Source organism: Mus caroli, unplaced genomic scaffold, assembly GCF_978045245.1.
Source record: "Mus caroli unplaced genomic scaffold, Mus_caroli_1 scaffold_3, whole genome shotgun sequence".
In the NCBI taxonomy this organism is placed as follows: domain Eukaryota; kingdom Metazoa; phylum Chordata; class Mammalia; order Rodentia; family Muridae; genus Mus; species Mus caroli.
Window position 1 is genome coordinate 36,425,211 of NW_028227258.1, and position 21,631 is coordinate 36,446,841.

Here is a 21,631-nt window from a genome sequence, read left to right on the forward strand (position 1 = left end):
TGTTTCTTCACAATGCTGCCTATGTAGTTCATGTCTTCAAACTTAATACATGTATTTTTTATGTAATTCATCCTTTCCTGATCCTAAAATGACTGGGAAGCCAAAAATTCTACAGTGCTGATGGAGCCCCCAGCATACTGGCCAATGTGTCTGTTCCTCCCGTTAGCACAGAGCAGCTGAATAGGAAATGCCTGTGGTTTTTCAAATGTATTTGTGAGAGCAGTTCAAAGATACAGCTTCATTGTATAAAGTGTTCACCTGTTAGTCTTGATTTTTAAGAAGTTTTCTGTGGAAAATTATTGGAGATAACAAGAACCCTTTGCCCTTGGGTATGTCAGCCTAACATGGAACAGGCACACGGAGCAAATAGTATTACTAACAGTATTTTAGCAAGATTCACATCGAAAGTTCATGTGGGGATGAGATGAGCTAAAGGGGAAAAGGACAGAGGGAAAGGACAGAGGGAAAGGGTAGAGGGAGAGGGTAGAGGGAAAGGATGGAGGTAGGGTTTTACTGAGGAACTGGGTTTGTGTAGCTGGTAGAGGTGTCAATGGTTTTCTTGAATCAACTTGTCTTGAGTCAACTACTTTATACAGCAGTTTGCTTGCCTGCCTGCCTGCCTGCCTGCCTGCCTGCCTGCCTGCCTGCCTGCCTCTGAAATGACTACTTCTTCAGATTGTCTAAGCTATGTGCTTCTATTCCTTACTGACACCTTTACATTTTAGTCCTCACCTCTGATGCACCTTGACTCCAACTACAGTTTCTGCTTTCCTTCCAAGAGTTTCAATTCCATTCTCCCTGATAGCCACCAAAGTCTGGATTCAATTGCTTCCTGTGGAAACACTGTTAGCTGCCCTTAGCTGGCTTATCCTGACTCTGATTTCTTTACTCTGTACTATTTAGCATAGACAGTCCGTCTTTTCTCTATTGTTTATCCGCTGTATCTAAGTTAGGATTTTATTGCTGTGGAAAGACACCATGACCACAGCAACTCTTATAAAAGAAAACATTTATTTGGAGCTGGCTTACAGTTCAGAGGTTTAGTCCCTTGTATCCTCACGGTGGGAAACATGAGGGCATGCAGCAGATGTGGTGCTAGGGAGGTAGCTGGGAGTTCTACATCTGGATCCACAGGCAGTAGCAAGAGAGAGTGACACTAAACCTGGCTTGAGCTTCTGAGATCCCAAAGCCCACCTTTAGTGACACATCCCATCAAGGCCACACCTCCTAATAGTACCACCCCCTATAGCCTCTGGGGGGGGGGCATTTTTATCCAAACCACCACAGACTGCCACACTAATTGCTTGTGAACTCTATTTTGGTTGACTTTCTGTTCAATTATATCTAATTCTATTTCCAAGTTGAAAGACATTTATTAATCAGCTGTAGCCTTCAAGATAAGTGGTATCTTATCGCAGTAAAATTGTATCATATAATTAGTTTATTCTTGCTCTTGAACAACGGCATTATCATTATTAGATTTCTTATACCTAGTCAGATTTTCCTGGCATGACCTCTCCATCCTCAGACTGATACCTTCAGCCCTGAGCTGACTGTTCCTTAGGCCCTGTGGCTCTCAGGAACTGTCGCTGGCTCTCCCACATCTTATTAATATGGCACAGAGTTGGCTCTTTCCATTCGTGACATGGTATTAGTTATTGTTTCACAGGTCTTGTTGTCAGTGAAGCCATCTTTATAGGTCTGCGAATAGTTTCTAATTTGAGTTCTCTGCTGTCCTCAGCATTGACTACAGCACTAATCTCAAATTCACTTTTCAGTAATTACCTCATGGCTGATTGCAGAACGATTTCTGGGTGGGCTTTTTTTTTGTGGGTGAGGATTTATACCTACCATGCTGGATTTATATCATCATGTTGGATTTATCACATGCCTTCAAGGGTGTTATGGTTACATTTACTCCACATTCAATAAAGCAGACATCGGATCCAGCAATTTTTAGCAACTATAATCATTAATAGTCATGGGTAACCTTAAAAGATACATTATGGCATTAGCATAAAGTAGAAGTGTCTAATAAACCTACAGCATAATGAGCCATTGAATTCAATAAATTCTACCAACAGTCACCGAGCTTATTCTGTGCCGGGCACAGGGGTGCAGTGATAGATAAATGAGGCTTTAATTCTCCTTTTTTAGAGCTTCATCCCAACGAGAAGGGTGATTTACAACAAAATTTTAATTATTATGGTAGTTAACACAAGCGAGAGGACGTTTTTGTGAACATGTGTTAACTACTGGGCCTTCACAAGTTTGAAAAAAAATCAGAAAATTTAACAAGAAAGAGAATTGTGTGGCCAAGTTAGTTTCCAGGACTTCTCTGTTCTAGGGGTGCCTTAGCCATGACTGACTCCCAGCTGAGTCTTTTCTATTGCCCACGTCATGTCCTGAAAGAGGCGGGAAAGCATGGTTCAGTTTCCAGGACTAGAAGAAAAAGCAAGGAACAGGAAGAAGCTGTGTATGAGTTGACTGTGAGGCTTAAGTTGTCCATGGGCAAATGAGGCATTTGTTTTTAGAAGATTTTCATAGATGCTAGGCATGCTAGTTAATGTTTACAATCTCAGCAGTGGAGAGACCAAGACAGGAACATTTAGAGTTCTAGAGTTCCTGAACAACCCGGCCACACATTGCGATTCTGTCTTAATGATAATAATAATAATAATGATTATTATTATTGTTATGTTAAACTAACTCCTACCCTTGCAAATATACAATAGGATAATTTTTGATATCTGAAGGAAATTTGGGAACATTTATGAAAAAGGAATGACTTTGGCATTTTATATTTACTAAATCCAGGGAAATTGGGCCCTGTTGTCAGGCTTCAGAACTTGTCAGTCCCTGCCATTTGTATTAGCGGTGTGTACTCAGTTATCTTTTGAATACTTTCATCTTACTTTTCTACTTTTCATTCCTGGCCTTTTCCCAATAATGTGCTTACTCCTGTGTCTACAAGATTTTCCAAATCTTACTCGTCTATTCAAACTACCTCTGCCCAAGTCTTCTCCTCCGGACATTTTGCAGAGTCCACCCCCACTTAGCATGCTCTCTTTCCTCCCTTATCTCGTTACAGCCATTCACCTCTAATCCACAGTCATGTGTCGGCACTAAAGTCACTGTCTCCTCCTCAGAATTTAGAAGCTTTTTAAAATATTTAATACTCCAAACAAGTATATTTTAAGTAGGAAAAATAGCTACTCCATAAATATTTGAACAAATGACACCGATACCCTAAGTATCTGGGTAATAAAGTGCAATATGTAATTTAGAGGATAAATGTCATAAATATCTTGTGCTTACACTCCAAAATGTGTTATTCACAAAGATATCTATCTTCATATATATAATAAACATATGACTCAAATTCTGGTTTGCTGCTTATTTCATAAATATTACAGAATGCTAACCCTCTGATTTATCCTGGCTTCATCATTCTATCTCAAAATTACAGGATGGAAATATTGCAATTAAAAAGCACAGGACCAGCCCTAAATGCACTGTAGCCATCGAATTCAGGATTTCCCACCACGGCTTGACCCACAGCCATCTGAGAGCCCACCATGAGGGCAATGACAAGACTTCCCTTAAACTTCTTTTCATTCCTCATGGAGTGCCAGGACCTTAAGACCCTACCAACATGTGCTTTACAAACACCTATGCTTTCCTGTTTATTTTTCAAAGTGAAAGAGTTTTCAGAGGTTGCTAAAACTGGAAACTATTGGAGCACAGAGCATTTTGTGGCATCACACTGTTTTGGCTACATTTTTATCGTATGTTTATAGTGCTCTGGATGTAATTACTGGGGTCAGAAAACAAAGACTGATCTCACTGAAGCATCTAGGCAGGGCTGCTGTGCTGTGCATATCTGTTGCCCGCTGTGTCACTCCAGACCCGAAGGAACCTAGCAAACTTTCCGTTCCTCTGTATATGGAGTCATTTGAAGCTGTAATCTAAAATAATCCACTGCACTGTGGGCCATCTTTGCATGTAGAAAGATTTTTTTTTCCTAATGAAAGCAATTACTGTAGGATAATCCCTCGAATGAATTCTTGAGGTACAGTGACACCTTTCATTACATTAAGAAATTTCTGGAAAAGAAAAAGACCACTGTCATAATTTTGCCAATTAATGAGATATGTCCACACTTTTGTAAACCCTTAGGGCATGTAACTCAGTTTGAATGTACACTACCGGGTATGTGTCTGCATGACAGGAGCTTGCATCTCGGCTACTGACAGAAGAAGTTGGTGCTTGGTGAATTCAGGTCCTTGTGAGTCCAATCAGTTGCTCTGTTAGGGACAGTGACTCTGTATTGAGTGGAGCCCTCTTCCTCATTTCTTCTCTCACATGTGCTCCTCCACAACTCTAAGAGAGCAAGGGTTTCTAGTGTACCTTACACCAACTGATCTACTAATGATCTGTCATGGAAGGTAGCCACCATGCTAAAAACTCACTCATTTTGATGGGAAAGACATCTTATACTCTGCCCTATGTTTTTCTATTTTTCAGACTGTGTTTCCTGTGAGTCCAGATGTGTGATCCAGATATGCTGCAATGGTGACATAAACTGTTGACTGAGACTAGGAGCGTGCCTGAAACTCCATCCCTCCTCCTACTATTTTTTTTAATGGTGCTTCTATTGGAATAGTCAACGAAGTGCACCCAACATGAGTTTTATCATGAAACCTCACAGACACTTTCAAAGAACACTGATTCTGCTTGCCACCTTTTGTATGGTAAGCATTATTATTTCTGCTTACTACCTGTACAGCGGCTACAAACAGGAAAGTGAAGTCTCCGGGCGGGCTTCGGAAGTGGACTGTGGTGACCTCCAGCACATACCATCCAGGCTGATGGAAGTGAGGAGGACAATGATTTCCGATGCTTCAAGGACAGACCCCACAGTCCTGGTGTTTGTGGAGAGCCAGTACTCATCCCTTGGTCAAGACATCATTATGATGTTAGAATCCATCCGGTTCCATTATCACACTGAAATTGCTCCTGGAAAAGGAGATCTTCCGGCACTTACAGACAATGTGAAGGGCAAATATGTTCTCATTATATATGAGAATATTCTAAAGTATATAAACATGGACTCTTGGAACAGAAGCCTTTTAGATAAATACTGTATAGAGTATGGTGTGGGTATCATTGGATTCCATAAAACCAGTGAGAAAAATCTACAGAGCTTTCAGTTCAGGGGCTTCCCCTTTTCCATAAGTGGAAACCTGGCAGTAAAAGATTGCTGTATTAATCCTCACTCCCCACTCCTTCGTGTGACCAAATCATCCAAGCTGGACAGAGGTTCTCTACCTGGAACTGACTGGACAGTTTTTCAGATTAACCACTCCACCTACCAGCCAGTAATATTTGCCAAAGTTAAGACTCCAGAAAACCTCTCTCCTCCCATCTCTAAACATGCATTTTATGCCACTATCATCCACGACCTGGGGCTCCATGACGGGATCCAGCGAGTTCTTTTTGGCAACAACTTGAACTTTTGGCTACACAAGCTCATCTTTATAGATGCCATCTCCTTCTTGTCGGGGAAGAGGCTGACACTGTCCTTGGACAGGTACATCCTTGTGGACATTGACGACATATTTGTGGGGAAGGAGGGCACAAGGATGAACACCAATGATGTGAAGGTAAGGCTCTGTTATCTTAGATTTCCTCAGTTGGTGGCATCCCTGAGACAGGAGCACTTCTGACTCCTGTAGGACAGAGTTTTCCCGGACATGGGACTTCTGTTTGATTGAGAAAATCTGGGGAAAACTGGGGTAACTGTTTATTCTCATCATGCATCACCTAAGCTTCTAATGTACTTCTTTTTGATTTGGGGGAGATGATGATTGTACTGAAATATCAAGTGCAATGATATCCTATCTGTGAGTATTTATGACTGCAAAATAGAAATCATTTTGGCTTAGTTGCTCTCTAGAAACTATCCACTTAAAAAACAAAGACTTTGTTACACTATGAAGTCAGTGGATTTTCAGAAATTTCAGATCACAAGGAAATTCCGATAAATTTCAAAGTCTAACATGAGGTTCATTTTCCTAGCCATGGAAAACTATGACCTGACCACAGAGGTGGGTTTGTTCACACGGAAACGTAAGGGCTTAGCTTCTCTGTGGAACTTGCCGTCACGCGTGTGATGCCACCATAAGGTGATGTATATAAACTGTGTACACTTCTCACTGTGTAGAACAACTTCCATTAAAAAAAAAAAGGAGTATTTAACTATAGTAGAATCTATAGTGTTACACAGACAGCTAGTTATTTAACAGTAAGAAAGACAAAGTTGAAGTTATCTGCATTCACGTTACTTTTCCTTTTAAAAATAGGACTCTATCTTCGTTACTTTACTATGTTGATTTCTCACAAAAAAGGGAGAAACTTTGGATGCATAGTTTTTATTCTTTACAGCGTTAGCCTTCTGGAAGAATATATAGAAATAAAGCAGTTATCAGAAATATTATTTGGGGGCGATATCTCAGTAGGTAAATGCGAATGACCTGAATCCTTAGACCTTCCTGGTGGCAAAAGAGATCCAAGTCCTGCAAGTATACCCATGACTTACACATGTGCGCACATTCAGACATAAGAACAAAGTAATATAGAGAATTTTGTATAAAAAGATCATCTAGACAATCACATCACTTTTAGGCCATTAAATTTCTAACAAATAATAATATTATCACATTTAATAAAAGTATCCATTTCAGAGGGATGCTAGAAACTACAGGAGAGAATAAAAACTGAGAAAGAAGACACTTCCGCAGTAATTGGTGTGGTTTCTAATTAATTAATTATATTTAAATGCACATTAGAGATTTTGCAATTTACTTTTGAAAATATAGATAAATTAAAACCAAACTAATAGATTAAGCATGTATTGTTATATATTTATAGACTAAAATAGTATTTAATTCTTCATTTTCTATTTCCAATTACTGTGATAAAAATATTTTTTTAAAAAACTATATATTTGATATAAAACTTTTAAAACTGCCAAAACTACACTGTTAAGGCATTTTTAAAGAGTGTCAAGTAAAATTCTGTGTTCCAGTGCAACCTGCTGTATCACCTAATAGCAGAACAAATTGCTCTTTGATCTGACACGATGGTGTGTGCCTGTGATCACAACATTCCAGAAATGGGTCAAGAAGGTCACAAGTTAGAGGCCAGTCTGGGCTATCCAGGCAGACTATGTTTCAAAACACTATAGCACCTTTGTCCTTTATAGGTAAATGGGAATTTTAGAGACACTGAACATATTAAAGAGAAATGTAGCAGGTGCACTTTATGGGTTCATTGTAGTTACAAGGGACTACGTTTGCTAAACTCCCTAAATATTTTGGGCGAGGGGGTTGTTTTTTGTTTGTCTGTTTGCTTGTTGCTTTATTTGGGTTTAGGAACACAGTTTGTCATTACTGTATATTAACATACAGATTTGACAGAACACAATACAATCCCTTAGGGCTGAAAGAAAAGTACTTTAACATACACCCTTCACAGAGCACAGTGAAATGCGCATGCCTGTGTGTCACTCTCTGTCAAATAACCAGAAGAGGGTTGTGTATAGTGTTCCCACATACAGTTAGCTTCAAATATCTTAGGTGGTTAACATGTGTTTTTAAGAAGGCAGCAAGAACGTTTCTTACAATAGCATCTGTGTGACTACATCTTCAAACTGCATGTAGTAAGCTCTTCTTTAGAATTGCTTTATTTTAGTATGGGACCTAAATGTTTCTAAAAATATGTTTTAGACTATTGAGTTTTAAACTGCTTCTAAACTGCATATGTTTCAAAACACTAACTCATTGCAGATAATTACTCAAAGTGCGTAAACATTCACTCATTTGTTCGTGTATCAGCAACTGTTCCTGTGGCTGTTGCAAAGTGTCCAACAAAAGCGCTTTAAGAAAGAAAAGAAAAGATTATTCTGCCTCACAGTGTGGAGTCAAGTGCATCATGGGATGGTGTGGCATCAGGAATAAGGGCCCAGTCTATCCACAATCAGGAAGTGGAGGAACACAAGGGCTGGTGATCAGATGACATCATCCTTATTATTTAGTTTGGGACACAGTTTGTGGAGTGGTGCCATTCACATTTAGAGTAAGTGCTTCCACCTCAATGAATTCAATCTAGAGCCTTTCTCACAGACATGCCCAGAGCTTTGTCTCATAGGTCAGTCTAGATGCTATCAAGTTGAAAATCAGTATGAACCATGATGATAATTCTGTATGTAGATTTTTGTTTGTTTGTTTGTTTGTTTTTTGAGACAGAGTTTCTCTTTGTAGTCCTGGCTGTCCTGGAACTCACTCTGTAGACCATTCTGGCCTCAAACTCAGAAATCTGCCTGCCTCTGCCTCCCAAGTGCTGGAATTAAAGGTGTGTGTTACCACTGCCTGGCTGTATATAGATTCTTTTAGGTTTTTAGAAGAGTGCACAGGGTTAGGCACTTTGGAAGAGTGTCTTTCTATAGAGCACTTGGTGTGTTCATATCACTTCCAATACCAGACATACATACAATGATAAAGTTGATAGAGCAGAGTTGAAGAAGATAAGTAATATCTCAGTCAGTGTTCTGATTGCTATGAGGAAACACCATTGCCAAAAGCCATTTGGGAAGAAAGGGGCTTTTTTCATCCTATAGCTTGTAGTCTATCATTCAGGGAAGTCCCAGCAGGCACTGAAAGCAGGAACTGATGCAGAGGCCATGAAAACCTGCTGTCTACTGGCTTGTTCATAATGGCTTACTCAGCCTGCTTTCTTACAGAACCCAGGACCACTCCCTGTCCAGGACTGGCACTATTTCTAACAGGCTAATCCCTCCAGTATCAATCACTAGCTGAGATAATATATTAGATTTCCCTACAGGCCAATATTATGGAAGCGTTTTTAAATTGAGAGTTTCTCTTCCCAGATAAGTCTAACTTCTGTCAAGTTGACAATCAACTAGTCAAGACAAGCAAATAGATTGCTTGCAGTATCATAAGGGAAAGGAGTCAGTCTGGGCCTGTGTAAAACTTAATATGGAAAGCACAATAGTACAAGATCATTGTCCAGAAACTAGTAAGTGTTCAGGAAAAGCTAGAAGGCTAGGCTAGAACGATGTTGTGGTATTAATTCAAACAGGTGGAAATTTCCTGGATCTAGAAAATGGGAATGAGAGTGGAGACATGAGAGTAATTTAAAAGTTATCCTGAAGATACCAAATAACATGTGATTGGTTAAATGGAGATGAAAGATTACAATCAGGAATGGCATTTGAATTTTTATCAGGGGTGAGCAGCTGTAGGAATGAGCAACAAGACAGAGTAGATGGTAGAAGGAGCCATTCCAGGTCATGAGGAAGACTTCAGCTCCATGGAAGTCTGTCATCTATACTGTTCCTCGTAGTTGTTGACATCCATTTTGGTGGTAGGTTAGAAGCAGGTATCTGATGCTACCCAATACTTTAAATTTACTAAAATTATCTTAGAACTACAGGTATTTTAATGAACATACATTTTCCACTTGAGATATAACTGTTAGCCCAACTTTACTATGTTGCTATTGTTTGGTTATGTTTTGATTGATTGGTTGTTTTATGTTGTTGGTGGTGGTGGTGTATATGTGCATGTGCGTGTGCGTGTGCGTGTGTGTGTGTGTGTGTGTGTGTGTATGTGTGTGTGTGTGAGCGTGTGTGTATGTACTGGCCTATGCATGCAAATTTGAGAGCCAGAAGTCTCCTTTAGTTGTCTTCAAGTTTCCACCATATTTTTTGAGACACAGTCTTTCACTGAACCTGGAGCTGGCCATTACAGTTAGACCAGCACTCTACCCTCCTGAGTGCTCTCTCCAGTCCTGCTTGCTGTGGATTTTAGAGCTATTTTTTGTCATTTTGATTCCTTGAGGAGAGAATGGGAAGGTTGATGTTGGTGGAGAATATCTATTTAATTCTTCAGTACTATTGAGAGGTTATGCATATTTCACTGTTCTTCTTGCAGCAACTACAACATGTATTTTGGAAATGTCAAGTGAATATCTCAGTGTGGCTTTTATCAGTCTGTGACTGTTGTTTTTTTAGTCCCAGTAATGTTATTTGCCTTTACTTTTGTGTTGCCTAACCGTAATCACTGTGCTGGCCTTCCTTTTGGTTTCCACTTAGAAACTTAGAATGGGATCCATTGGATCTTGTTCTCGGCTTCCTTGGTGTACTTCCTCTGGCTGCTGAGTCACTCTTGCTCTAGATGTCAATACACTATTGCTCAAACCCAGATGCAAGACATTATTGTTTCACTACCACCTAAGCTTGCTTGGGTTAGCCAGGATGTGGAGAATTACAGGCTGGTCTCCAGTCGAGCTGAGGTCTGAACCCCGATGATCATAATTCACCTACATGACACCTACATGTAGGAGTTCCCTCATGCTCCTGGAACTCTGGCCCCTGCCTAAGTTACCACCTCCCACAGGCCCCACAAGAGAAGCATGGTCAGTAGTCAAGTAAGCAATGGCCCAAGCTTCTGACCTTCAGGCTAAACTCCTCTCCAGTTACCTAGCAACAGTGAAGACCATAAAAAGGGGTGCTCAGCCCCCACCATGTTCTCTTACTCTTCTGCTCTTACCTCTTACCCCTCACTCTCACCCTCTCTCTCCCCTCTCTTTGTCTTCTCTCCTTTCTCCCTTTCTCTTTGTCTTCTTCTTTCCTCTTCTCTCTCTCTCTCTCTCTCTCTCTCTCTCTCTCTCTCTCTCTCTCTCTCTCTCTCTCTCTCTCTCTCTCTCTCTCTCTCTCCCCTACCTTCTCTCTTTCCCCCTGCATTTCTATAATAAAGGTCTTAAACCATAGAGTGTCTCTGTTCCTTCAAGGCCTGCTGCACACTCTGGTCAGTGTTGGGAACTTCTTCCCCTATTCCCTCTCTCCTACAACCCTGGTGGCTTTAGCAAAGTAGCTCTGGTGTGTGGGGTGGGGTGTCCCCAGGCAGGGCTGCCCCTTGGCTACCCCCTGAAGAGTGAGATGGAGGAATGCCCACCCAGGGATGAGTGATAGGATAGGTAGCAGCCCTCCCATGCCTGACTGACCAGAGAATAGGGAAACTCTGGTGGGGTGTGGGCCTCTTTTCCCTTCCCCCACTTCCCCCAGGCTCCCTTTTTTGTTCCCAACACCAGGAGTCTATTGTTTTCTTTGCTAATTATTCTCTCTTTCAAAACAGAGTATACACCGCTTCCTTTATTCCATTTTAATTCTTTATTATAATTTTTATTATCATTTTACTTATTTACATTTCAAATGTTATCCCCCTTCCCAGTTCCCCCTCCTCAAGCTCCTCTACCCCATCCTCCATCCCCTTGAACTCTAGGAGGTTTCTTCTCCACTTACCCACCCAATCCCACCTCACCCCTCTAGCACCCCCCTTCTCTAGGGCATCATGCTGCCACTAAACCAAGTGCATTCCCTCCCATGGAGGCCAGATGAGGTAGTACTCTGCTACATATGTAGCAGGAGCCATAGACTGCCCCATGTATACTCTTTGGTTGGTGGCTTAGTCCCTGGGGACTCTGAGGGGTCTGGTTAGTTGATACTGTTGTTCTCCCTATGGGGTTTCAATCCCCTTCAGCTCCTTCAGTCCTCCCCCTAACTCTTCCATAAAGGTCCCCAGGCTCAGATCAATGGTTGGCTGTAGGTATCTGCATCTGTCTCAGACAGGTGCTGGTAGAAACTCTTAGAGGACAGCCATGCCAGGCTCCTGCCCGCAAGCACACCTTGGCATTAGCAATAGTGTCGGGGTTTGGCCTCTGGCATGGGTTGGATCCCAAGATGGGTCGGTCTCTGGATGGCCTTTCTTTTAGTCTCTGCTCCATTTTTTGTCCCTGCATTTTCTTTAGATAGGAACAATTCTGGGTCAAAAATTTTGAGATGGGTGAGTGTGGCCCCCATCCCTCAACTGGGAGCCAGGTCTATCTACTTGGGGTGATCTCTTCAGGTTCCATCTCCCCACTGTTGGGCATCTCAGCTAAGGTCATCCTCATTGGATCCTGGGAACCTTCTCACATCCCTGGTGTCTAGGACTATCTAGTACTTCCCTCTTCCCTTCCCCCACTCCCCACCCCATCCTCCACCCTGTACTACTGCATATTTCTGTTCATTCTCCTGGCCCTCTGGGCTTCTCTCCTGTCTCACACACACACACACACACACACACACACACACACACACACACATACCTAATCCTGCCCCTTTTTCCCTCCACCTCCCATATTCCACCCAGGTCCCTCCCTCTGCCTCTTGTGATTATTTTATCCCCCTTTCTAAGTGGCATTGAAGTGTCTATACTTGGGCCTTCCTTTTTGTTAAGCTTCATATGGTCTATGAATTGTATCATGGGTATTCTGAACTTTTTAAATAATATCGACTTATCAGTGAGCATATATCATGTATGTCCTTTTGGGTCTGGGTTACCTCAATCAGGATGATTTTTCTAGTTCTATCAATTTGCCTGCAAAATTCATGGTGTCCTCATTTTTGATAGCTGAGTAATATTCCATTGTATAAATGTAACACATTTTCTGTATCCATTCTTCCACTGAGGGACATCTGGGTTCTTTCCAGCTCTGGCTATTACAAATAAGGCTGCTATGAACATAGTGGATCATGTGTCTTTGTTATATGTTGGAGCATCTTTTGGGTATATGCCCAGGATTGATATAGCTGGAGCCTCAGGTAACACTATGTCCAATTTTCTGAGGAACAGCCTAACTGATTTACACAGTGGTTGTACCAGCTTGCAATCCTACCAACAATGATAGAGTGTTCCTCTTTCTCCATATTCTCGCCAGCATCTGCTGTCACCCAAGCTTTTTGATCTTAACCATTCTGACTGGTGTGAGGTGGAATCTCAGGGTTGTTTTGATTTACATTACCCTGATGACTAAGGATGTTAAACATTTTAACTCTTAAGTTGCATGTTCTAACTGCTCCTTGTGTGCATGGTCATGCATTTGTCTGCATTGGCTGTGTGCATGTTTTTGTCAGGGGACAGCTTTCTCCTCCTTCCATATGGGTCCAAGGAATTGAGGTAAGGTTGCCATACTTGGAAGTAGGTACCTTTCCCCACCAAGTCATCAACTCCCATTTTAATGAAACAGCCACCATCATGCCCTCCGTGTATCATCTAAATCATGTCCTTTCTTTACTCAGACCACTTTAGTGACTTCTAGTCTTTCCCAGAACAGCCAGAGTTCCTACAGTCTTTTATCTCCCCTTTGTCTTCCTGAACTCGCATCCTCCTCCTGTTTGCCCTTTTGGCACTGCCCTTTACTAAAATGTGTCCCTCAAGGAGTGGTATTTCCTCATCTCTTTTGCTCACAGAAGTATCCGCATCACATAAACACATGAATGGTTGATTGCATATTTGCTGTGTGAATGAGATTTTGGTAACTTCTTCAGAATCCAACAGGTATAATAGAGAAGTGTTACGCTAGTATGCCTCTGTGTCAAACACCAATCAAATATTCAGTGCTCTTTATCTGAGGTGCATCTTTTGGAAACTCTATAATGAATGACCTCACGTGTACTTACCAGCCATCTTTACTTATCCTCTTCCTCTTTCCGATGTGATAGTTCAGCTGCATTGAAATGTCTCTGTAGCAATTAACTCCATGTATAGAATAGCTTTTCCTAATAGAAAAACAAGGATCCTCTGCTAGTCACCTAACATTTGTGGAAGTAAAATTCACCTAATTCCATTCTCCCAAATTGTTTTACAATTGATAAAACATTAGACGACTTGTAAGTATTACAACTAATTGTAAGTAAACACATGAAACCACCTCTTCCTTGCAAAAATGCCTCCTTTGGTAGAATATTCACTTCTAAATATGGTGTGAGATCACAATCCATATGAAAATAAATCACTATCGACATCGTTTTCAGGTTCAAATCACCGTAGTGTTCTACTAAATACATAGTTATTTTAAGGAAATAAAATTAAAGAAATCTCTTTATAGTATAAAATAGGAAAATTAAGAGTTTACTTAATAAAGGAAAAATAACCTCATGTCTGTAATTCATATGTGTTTGGTTCATTTTGTTAAATTTGTTGCCACATTGCAAGACAGAAGGTATCCTTATTGTGATTAATATTAATCACATCTGCTATGCAAGGACATTCCACAAGAATGCATTATAAATGATTTAAAGAGGGCAAAATCCTGCCACGGAATGATTAATAATGTATAAACAGTATTTGGTGGCTGGTTATATGTTTTAAAGGTTTTTTATTTTATTCTTTGAAATTTTCATGCATATAAACAATAATTCTTGGTCATAGCCACCCATCTCTGTCCCTCAAAACTCCACCTGTCATGCAGACACACAGAGAACTTCAGATGTACTGGGACTGTGCTCTCAGCTGCAGAAGCCCATGTCAGTAAATTCCCACTCAGAGCTTCCTCCACCACTTACAATAAATAATACTTGACATTTTAAAATTAAAAATAGCAATATAAAAATCTGGAGAGCTTAGAAAGACATGAGTGTGTATTTCCCGTCCTGAGTGAATGTATATTTTTGACATGGGCATACATAGCCCCATCAGTGACACAGAGCCTCAGAACCAGAAGAAAGTGGTAAAGCAATCCCTTCTGGTCTGTGTGTGAATGTTAACAATGTGTGTTCATTGTTTGTATTGCTGTACATGAAGTAGCTCGTCACCAAGCAAAGACAAGGGCCTTAAACGAAAGAATGTCCTTCCCTTAGGTTAGCATATCAGAACTTATTTTCATTTATTTTTCTAATAAAGGGGAGAATTAAATTTCTTTACTTTCCAATTATTTTTCCCGTTACTTCACAGACTGTAAGGTAAAAATGTGTATTCTTAATTCAATTATAACCTTTTGCATTAATATCTCGAGTATTAAACTGATATTTGAAACTCATAAACATGAGGATAAAACGCCCTGAAAGTTCTTATAAATTATGTTTAAGAGCCTCACTAATATAAAGGGAAACCCAAGAGAACCTCTTGTAGACTGGAATCCTCAGCAGCCGGCACTGGATTCCTGGAGTGTGATCAGTAGACAGGTAACCCTGGAACCCACTCCCCAACCCTTGCAACAGTGGCAACAAAAAGAACAGTGTCACCTTCATTCAGGGACATTGTAAGCATAGGAACGATCCCACAAACATATGTGCTTTCCCCATTAGCCATCTCTACCCCAATCTCTTCTTCTGAGACTGGAGCATTGAACATATTATAATATTCATTAATGGGGTCTCAGTTCAGACAATGGGACTCTTTAACTATTACTAAGAGGAGCCCAGCACCAAGAGACCTGAGCAGGGTGATTAGTGAACTAGAATGAGCAAAACCATCTTCTGAGAATCGAATCGGGGTTCCCATACCGCTCCCCATGATGAGCTTTGCCTGATGATGCTAAAGATAGGACTGTTCAGATGTGCTCAGTCTGCTTGATTTCACCTTGCAAGTCCTAGAATTCCAAAACACTCTTGATTCCCAGCAGAGCTTATTATACAATGCCATGTGTCTCTGTGTGGGTCCTGCCTTTCTTACTCTAATGCGTCACAAACTAATTTGTTCTGAAACACATTTTCTAGACTCTTGCTCTTAACAATTCTGTGATCGTTCTGCCCAGTCCCCAATCTTGTAGGGTTTAACCCTTCTCTTGACTTCTGTATCTTCTAGAGTATATAGCTAAGGTTGCTGACTGTGGACTGTGAGTAACAGCAAAAAGTGTAACCAGTACAGTGTCCAATATTAAACCAGACAGCAGAGAGTTTTCCTGAGCCCTGGTCCTGCAAAGGCTATTAGCCATGCCTCATGGAATTGCTCCATACCTCATCTCATCCCCAGTTCTCATGTCTTAGCCAACTTCTTAGCTCCTTTACCCCAGCTTCTTTTTGTGTAAAATAAAAACCACAGTAACATCTATCTCAGCAATATACCTTAGGGATCAATGTTAAGTATGTATAAAGCAGCCTTCATAATATATAACTTGTGATGTAATTAAGTTAACTAATGCTGAATAATATTAGATAGTAAGTGAGGGAGGGAGACCATGTGTTCTCTCTTATGTTTGGTAGGTTTGTGCTGTGTGTAGATCTCTATGTAGAGATAAACAGGTAGGGAAGTGTTCAAGTCTTGAAGACAAAGAGAAGTCTCAAAGAAAGGTAGAAATTGGGAACTAATTACAATCTGGATGATATTTCAAGTTCGGGCACTGGATGGAATCTACTATGAAAAGACAGTGGAGAGAGGAAGGGAGGACCAGGCACTTACCATTAAAGACATGGCCCAGATCTATAGTAACAGAAGAAGCTTGCGATTCCGAATCAAATTTGTTACTTCCAGGAAGTCGCATTTGAAGCTCTGGGTTACAGCAGCTGTTCCTTTTGCATTTCACAGGTACGTACACTATCCCATCCAGTTTATGGTTAAGACCCACATACTTTTTTGTATCTATCACAGTTTTACATAAGACTCGTGATTAAAATGGCTGTTAGGACAATCACCTCAAGAAATAAAAGTATAGTCCTTTCAATGGCACCATAAATTCTAGCAACAAGGGATGTAAAATATTTTGCCATAGGGAAAACATTTTAATTAATTAAACTCATTTTATTGGGGAATATGTGTTATCCTTGGTGGAGAAAATATCAATCTAGGCTCATAAAAGAGCATGCCTTCCCAGAACCCATATTTGTGTACTGCATGAGGAACTTCTTCAGACTTGGGTAACTGCCGTCTCAGTCTCAGATCTATGTTATGAGATCCACACACAGGTGCTTACCTCATTTGCATACATGTTTTCACCTTTTAAATAGTTGACAATAATACCTACCTCACAAAACTGATGAGGTCTGTGTGCTGTAATTAGAACGCTCACATGGTAGTTTCCTTATTTCTCCTGTGATAAGATTTATATGTGTCGATCTGTTACTCTACTTACATAGCCCACAACTGCATCTAGCAGTGTGTGAATTAATTATGAGCCTGCATCCTGAGAAAGGTTCCATTGTTGTGTGAGCATTGCAGGCTGCCATTATCCAAACCAGATAGCCCTAGCACAATCCCTTGGCTTGCCTTCTTGATGGAGAGACAAATAAGGATGAGATGTATGAGGTTACAGGCATGCTTTCTCGAAGTAAAGGTTACTAGAAAAGATGCTCTGTAAAATAGTGATAGGTAAACTGCATAGTAGACACACAGGCTGGCTGCAGTCCTCTAGTGTTGTTAACAAGCACTGTGTAGCACATATAATTTTCATGCAGGGCAGCCCATGGGCGTGGCATCACCACAAGCATGGATGACCATCTCTATTGCTACAGTGGTATTGTGGCTGCCACTTCAGTAGGCCGTTTAGAAATGCTTCCACTCCACTGTAATATGAAGCCACCATCACATATGTGGTCTATTGCTTACCAGAGCCTCATCATATATTTCCAAGCTACACATACAGAATTTACCTTATTAAAGTGGTACACACGAGGAGATTGTGAACATTGATGCTGTGTGTATGATCTGTGGATACTGAAGGAGACTGCACTAGACATCTGATTTTACTTTTCTTTAAGTGAAAATATATCACCTATGGCTGCCAGGATTATTACGTGCTTATAGTTTGTTGCTTTTAAATAGGCTTAGAAATATTCAAATGCAGTGATTATTTTAGCCTCGATATTCCCTGGCCCTACCTGAGGCTGAACTGTGTTAAGTGCATTTAAAGGGGGCAATGCCTCTCTGCTATATCCATGTTAAGCTACCACCTGTCTTTCCTTATCAGTGGTTGTCACAATTCATTAACCATGAAGTCCACCCCACACTAAATTAACCCTTCTTTCTCTCCTCAATTTTCCAGATAAAAAATTGCCCAGTTGGCTTTCTGAAGATATAGATATGAAACAATTTGCCTCAGCATTAAACCTCAAAAGAATTTACTTGCTTTTGTGAATCTGCCATCAATGCTCATTTTTAAGCCGAGAGCACACATATAAATCACACTAAGCACAGCATACCCGTCATTGGAAAGCCATTAGATTTGTGTGGTTTCAAGCAATATGGTGTTTTGATTGCATATACATGAGTTCCCATCACTTGGTCTCAGGGGTGGTGATTTTTCCCACCTACATCCCTGAACTATAATTTCAGACAGTCCCTTAAATAAGCAGGATCTTTCCCTGTCCAGGGTTGTTAATGAGCTTCCTCTCATCAGTAACACAAGGTGTGAAGTCTGAGAATTCGAGTGTGTGCTTGCAGGCTAACAGTCAGTCTGCCACTGTTTCACAGGTCCTGGCAGGGGTCAGAGAGAACAGCAATACCCTTCACAGGTCCTGGCAGGGGTCAGAGAGAACAGCAATGCCCGTTACCATAATAGAGTGCCACACAGAGGACTGTGCTAGAGGAGAAAACGAACCTCTGAACTCTGAGAAGTCAAACCTTTTACAGTGAGCAGTAAACCTGAAGGATCCTTGAAAGGACATTGCCAAGTGGAAGCGGTTCCTGCTGATGCTTACAAAGCAAGCAGAATCCCGGGAGCATGGTGAATGTCTTTCAGCAACACTGGAGCCTTTTCTTCTTGGATATGTTTAGTTCTTTAAAGTTGTCAGCAGCGAGATGGTTCAGCAGGTACAGACACTTGCTGCTAAGCCTCATGACCGGAGTTCAATTACTGGGCTCCATGTGGTGGAAGGAGAGACAGCTGTCCTGTGATTTTCACACTTGCACACACACACACACACACACACACACACACACTAAATGAATGTAACATTTTTTTTGAAGAATATATTCAGTGTAGGTTTTACAGATGACCTGGATGAGTGCTACAAATAAATATATAATCCCCAAACCTAGTCTCTTACAAAATGTCTTCAGCTCTTTCCTTTAAATTAAGGAAATTTCAGGTTTTAGTTTGTGTATTTACTCAGCCTTACTATGTCTCAGTCTACTGAAACATTAAATAATCATTCTTCATTGGAAGAAAGCTGAGTATATTAAATGAGATAATTCATATAGAAAATTTCTCACAGATCCTGGCACATACTGTATCCATTACAAATGAATAATAATTTTAACCAAATTGAGCCGTAAGTAAACTGTGATGAGTGACACGCAATATCTCCTTCACTAACTCGCCTCCAAGTAGACTCATTTCCAGGAGAAACTTGGGAGCTCTGGCTAGCCTCTTAGTATAGAAGCATTTTCAAAAAGAGAGATAAAGAAAATGATATTTTTGCAAGTTGTTTATGCCCTTTAAGTTGATTATATGATCTAGTGCCCTATACTATTTCATTCATTATCAGTATCATTTGTGTATGCATGTGTGTGTGCACGTTTGTGGTGTGTGCTCATGTGCGTGCAGATGCATGTGCAGGTGTGTGTGGTGGCCAGAGTCAGATGTCTTCCTCTGTCACTCTCCAACATTGTATTTGTGTCAGGGCCCTTCCCTGAATCTGGAGCTTCCCGGTGAGTCCCAGCAGTTTTTCTGTCTCTGGTCATCCAGGCTAGAGTGACAAGAGCCATTTTTAAGTGAATGCTGGAGGTCTGAACTCAGATTCCTCTCGCCCAGCAAGAACTTCACCCACAGGACTATTTCCCAGCCTAATACCAGCTTTTGATAAATAACTATTTTAGAGATGGCTGAGCTGAGGATCACACATAGCCTCGGGCCACAGTTTGTGAGTGCAGGGCTCAGACTCTGTTCCTTTTTAGCCTTTACTATCCTCAACTTGCTTTCACCTCTGCACCACCTGTGGAAAATCCTCTCCAAAATTCACTAGTGGCAGGAATAATAGGTTCTTAGTGGGAACATCAGTGAGGAATTTTTCCAGAAATGGTGCCCGCCTCTGTATCTTTGACTTTCTGTCCTTGTGAGGAAACTATGAGATGGAAGTCAGAGGATACAAAGTAGCATAAATGATAGATGGAGGTCAGAGGATACAAAGTAGCATATTCTGTGAGCTGGAGGTCAGAGGATACAAAGTAGCATATATGTAAGCTGTAAGCACAGAAGCTCATGACTAGTTCAAATGTGAACTCTCAACAACTAGAATCACTGGGGTGAGGGTCTCAACTAAGCAATTGTCTTTATAGAGTTGGTCTGTTTACATGTCTTGATTGTTAATTGATTGTGAAAGACCCATTTCACTTTGGCCAGCACTATTTCTTAGACAAAGGATCCTAAACTATGTAAGTCAGGAGAAAACTAGCTGAAAGCAAGGAAGCAAATGATCTGGGTACATTCTTTGCTCTCCACATTTAACAGTAGGTGTGATGTGGCCAGATGTCTCAAGCTCTCGTCTGTGTGAGATTGTCTTATATTGATAGTCTTTAATGTGGAATTGGAAGCAAAATTAAGTCCTTTCCTACCTATGTTGTTTTTGATCAAGATATTTTAACACAGTTATGAAAGTGAAATTAGAACAGTGTACAAAACAGCACTACAGCTACTAATAAAATTATTCTGTGTTGGAGTTCATCGCTGAGTGAATAATTTTAGTTCTTCTTGCCCATTTGTTTTTGTTTTGTTTTGTTTTTTATTAGACATTTTCTTTATATACATTTCAAATGCTATCCCAAAAGTTCCCTATACTCTCCCTCCGCCCTGCTCCCCTACCCACCCTCTCCCACTTCTTGGCCCTGGCATTCCCCTGTACTGGGGCATATAAAGTTTGCAATACCAAGGGGCCTCTCTTCCCAATGATGGCCAACTAGGCTATCTTCTGCTACATATGCAGCTAGAGACAAGAGCTCTGGGGGTACTGATTAGTTCGTATTGTTGTTCCACCTATAGGGTTGCAGACCCCTTCAGCTCCTTGGGTGCTTTCTCTAGCTTCTCCCTTGGGGGCCCTGTGTTCCATCTTCTAGATGACTGTGAGCATCCACTTCTATATTTGCCAGGCTCTGGCATAGCCTCATACAAGTCAGCTATAACAGGGTCCCTTCAGCAAAATCTTTCTGGCATATGCAATAGTGTCTGGATTTGGTGGATGATTATGAGGTAGATCCCTGGGTGGGGTAATCTCTGGATAGTCCATCCTTTCGTCTTAGCTCCAAACTTTGTCTCTGGAACTCCTTCCATGGGTGTTTTGTTCCCTATTCTAAGGAGGAATGAAGTATCTACCCATTGGTTTTTCCTTTTCTTGATTTTCTTGTGTTTTGCAAATTGTATCTTGGGTGTTCTATGTTTCTGAGCTAATATCCACTTATCAGTGAGTGCATATCTAATGACTTCTTTTGTGATTGGGTTACCTCACTAAGGATGATATCCTCCAGATACATCCATTTGTCCAAGAATTTCATAAATCCATTGTTTTTAATAGCTGAATAATACTCCATTGTGTAAATGTACCACATTTTCTGTATGCAAGGTGATGGAGGGGTTCAATTTTTTTATTATACGAACTTTCTCTGCTACCTATGCATGTTCCCTAACTTCTGTCACATGACAGACTTTCCTGGAGGGACAAAGGCATCCCTGTGTGTACTTGCCCCAGAAAGAGAGCCCACGATAGGCCAAACAGTTGTACCATTGTCCAATATGGTGAACCAATGAGTTTTTATTGGGGTTACTAACAAGACAGGAATCAGGTCACAGGAGATTATAC

The 21,631-nt window shown here is 40.9% G+C and overlaps 1 protein-coding gene across 2 annotated transcripts in view; it reads left to right on the forward strand.

Annotated features, from left to right (window-relative positions):
* Positions 1-21,631, forward strand: part of LOC110290928 (bifunctional heparan sulfate N-deacetylase/N-sulfotransferase 3) — a 158,192-nt gene that overhangs the window by 9,511 nt on the left and 127,050 nt on the right. For both annotated transcript variants that reach the window (XM_021157836.3, XM_029475610.2), the window contains exon 2: positions 4,528-5,666. In XM_021157836.3, coding sequence (XP_021013495.1) covers positions 4,686-5,666 — 981 coding nt within the window. In that variant the 5' untranslated portion in view covers positions 4,528-4,685. The remainder of the gene's footprint in view (positions 1-4,527; positions 5,667-21,631) is intronic.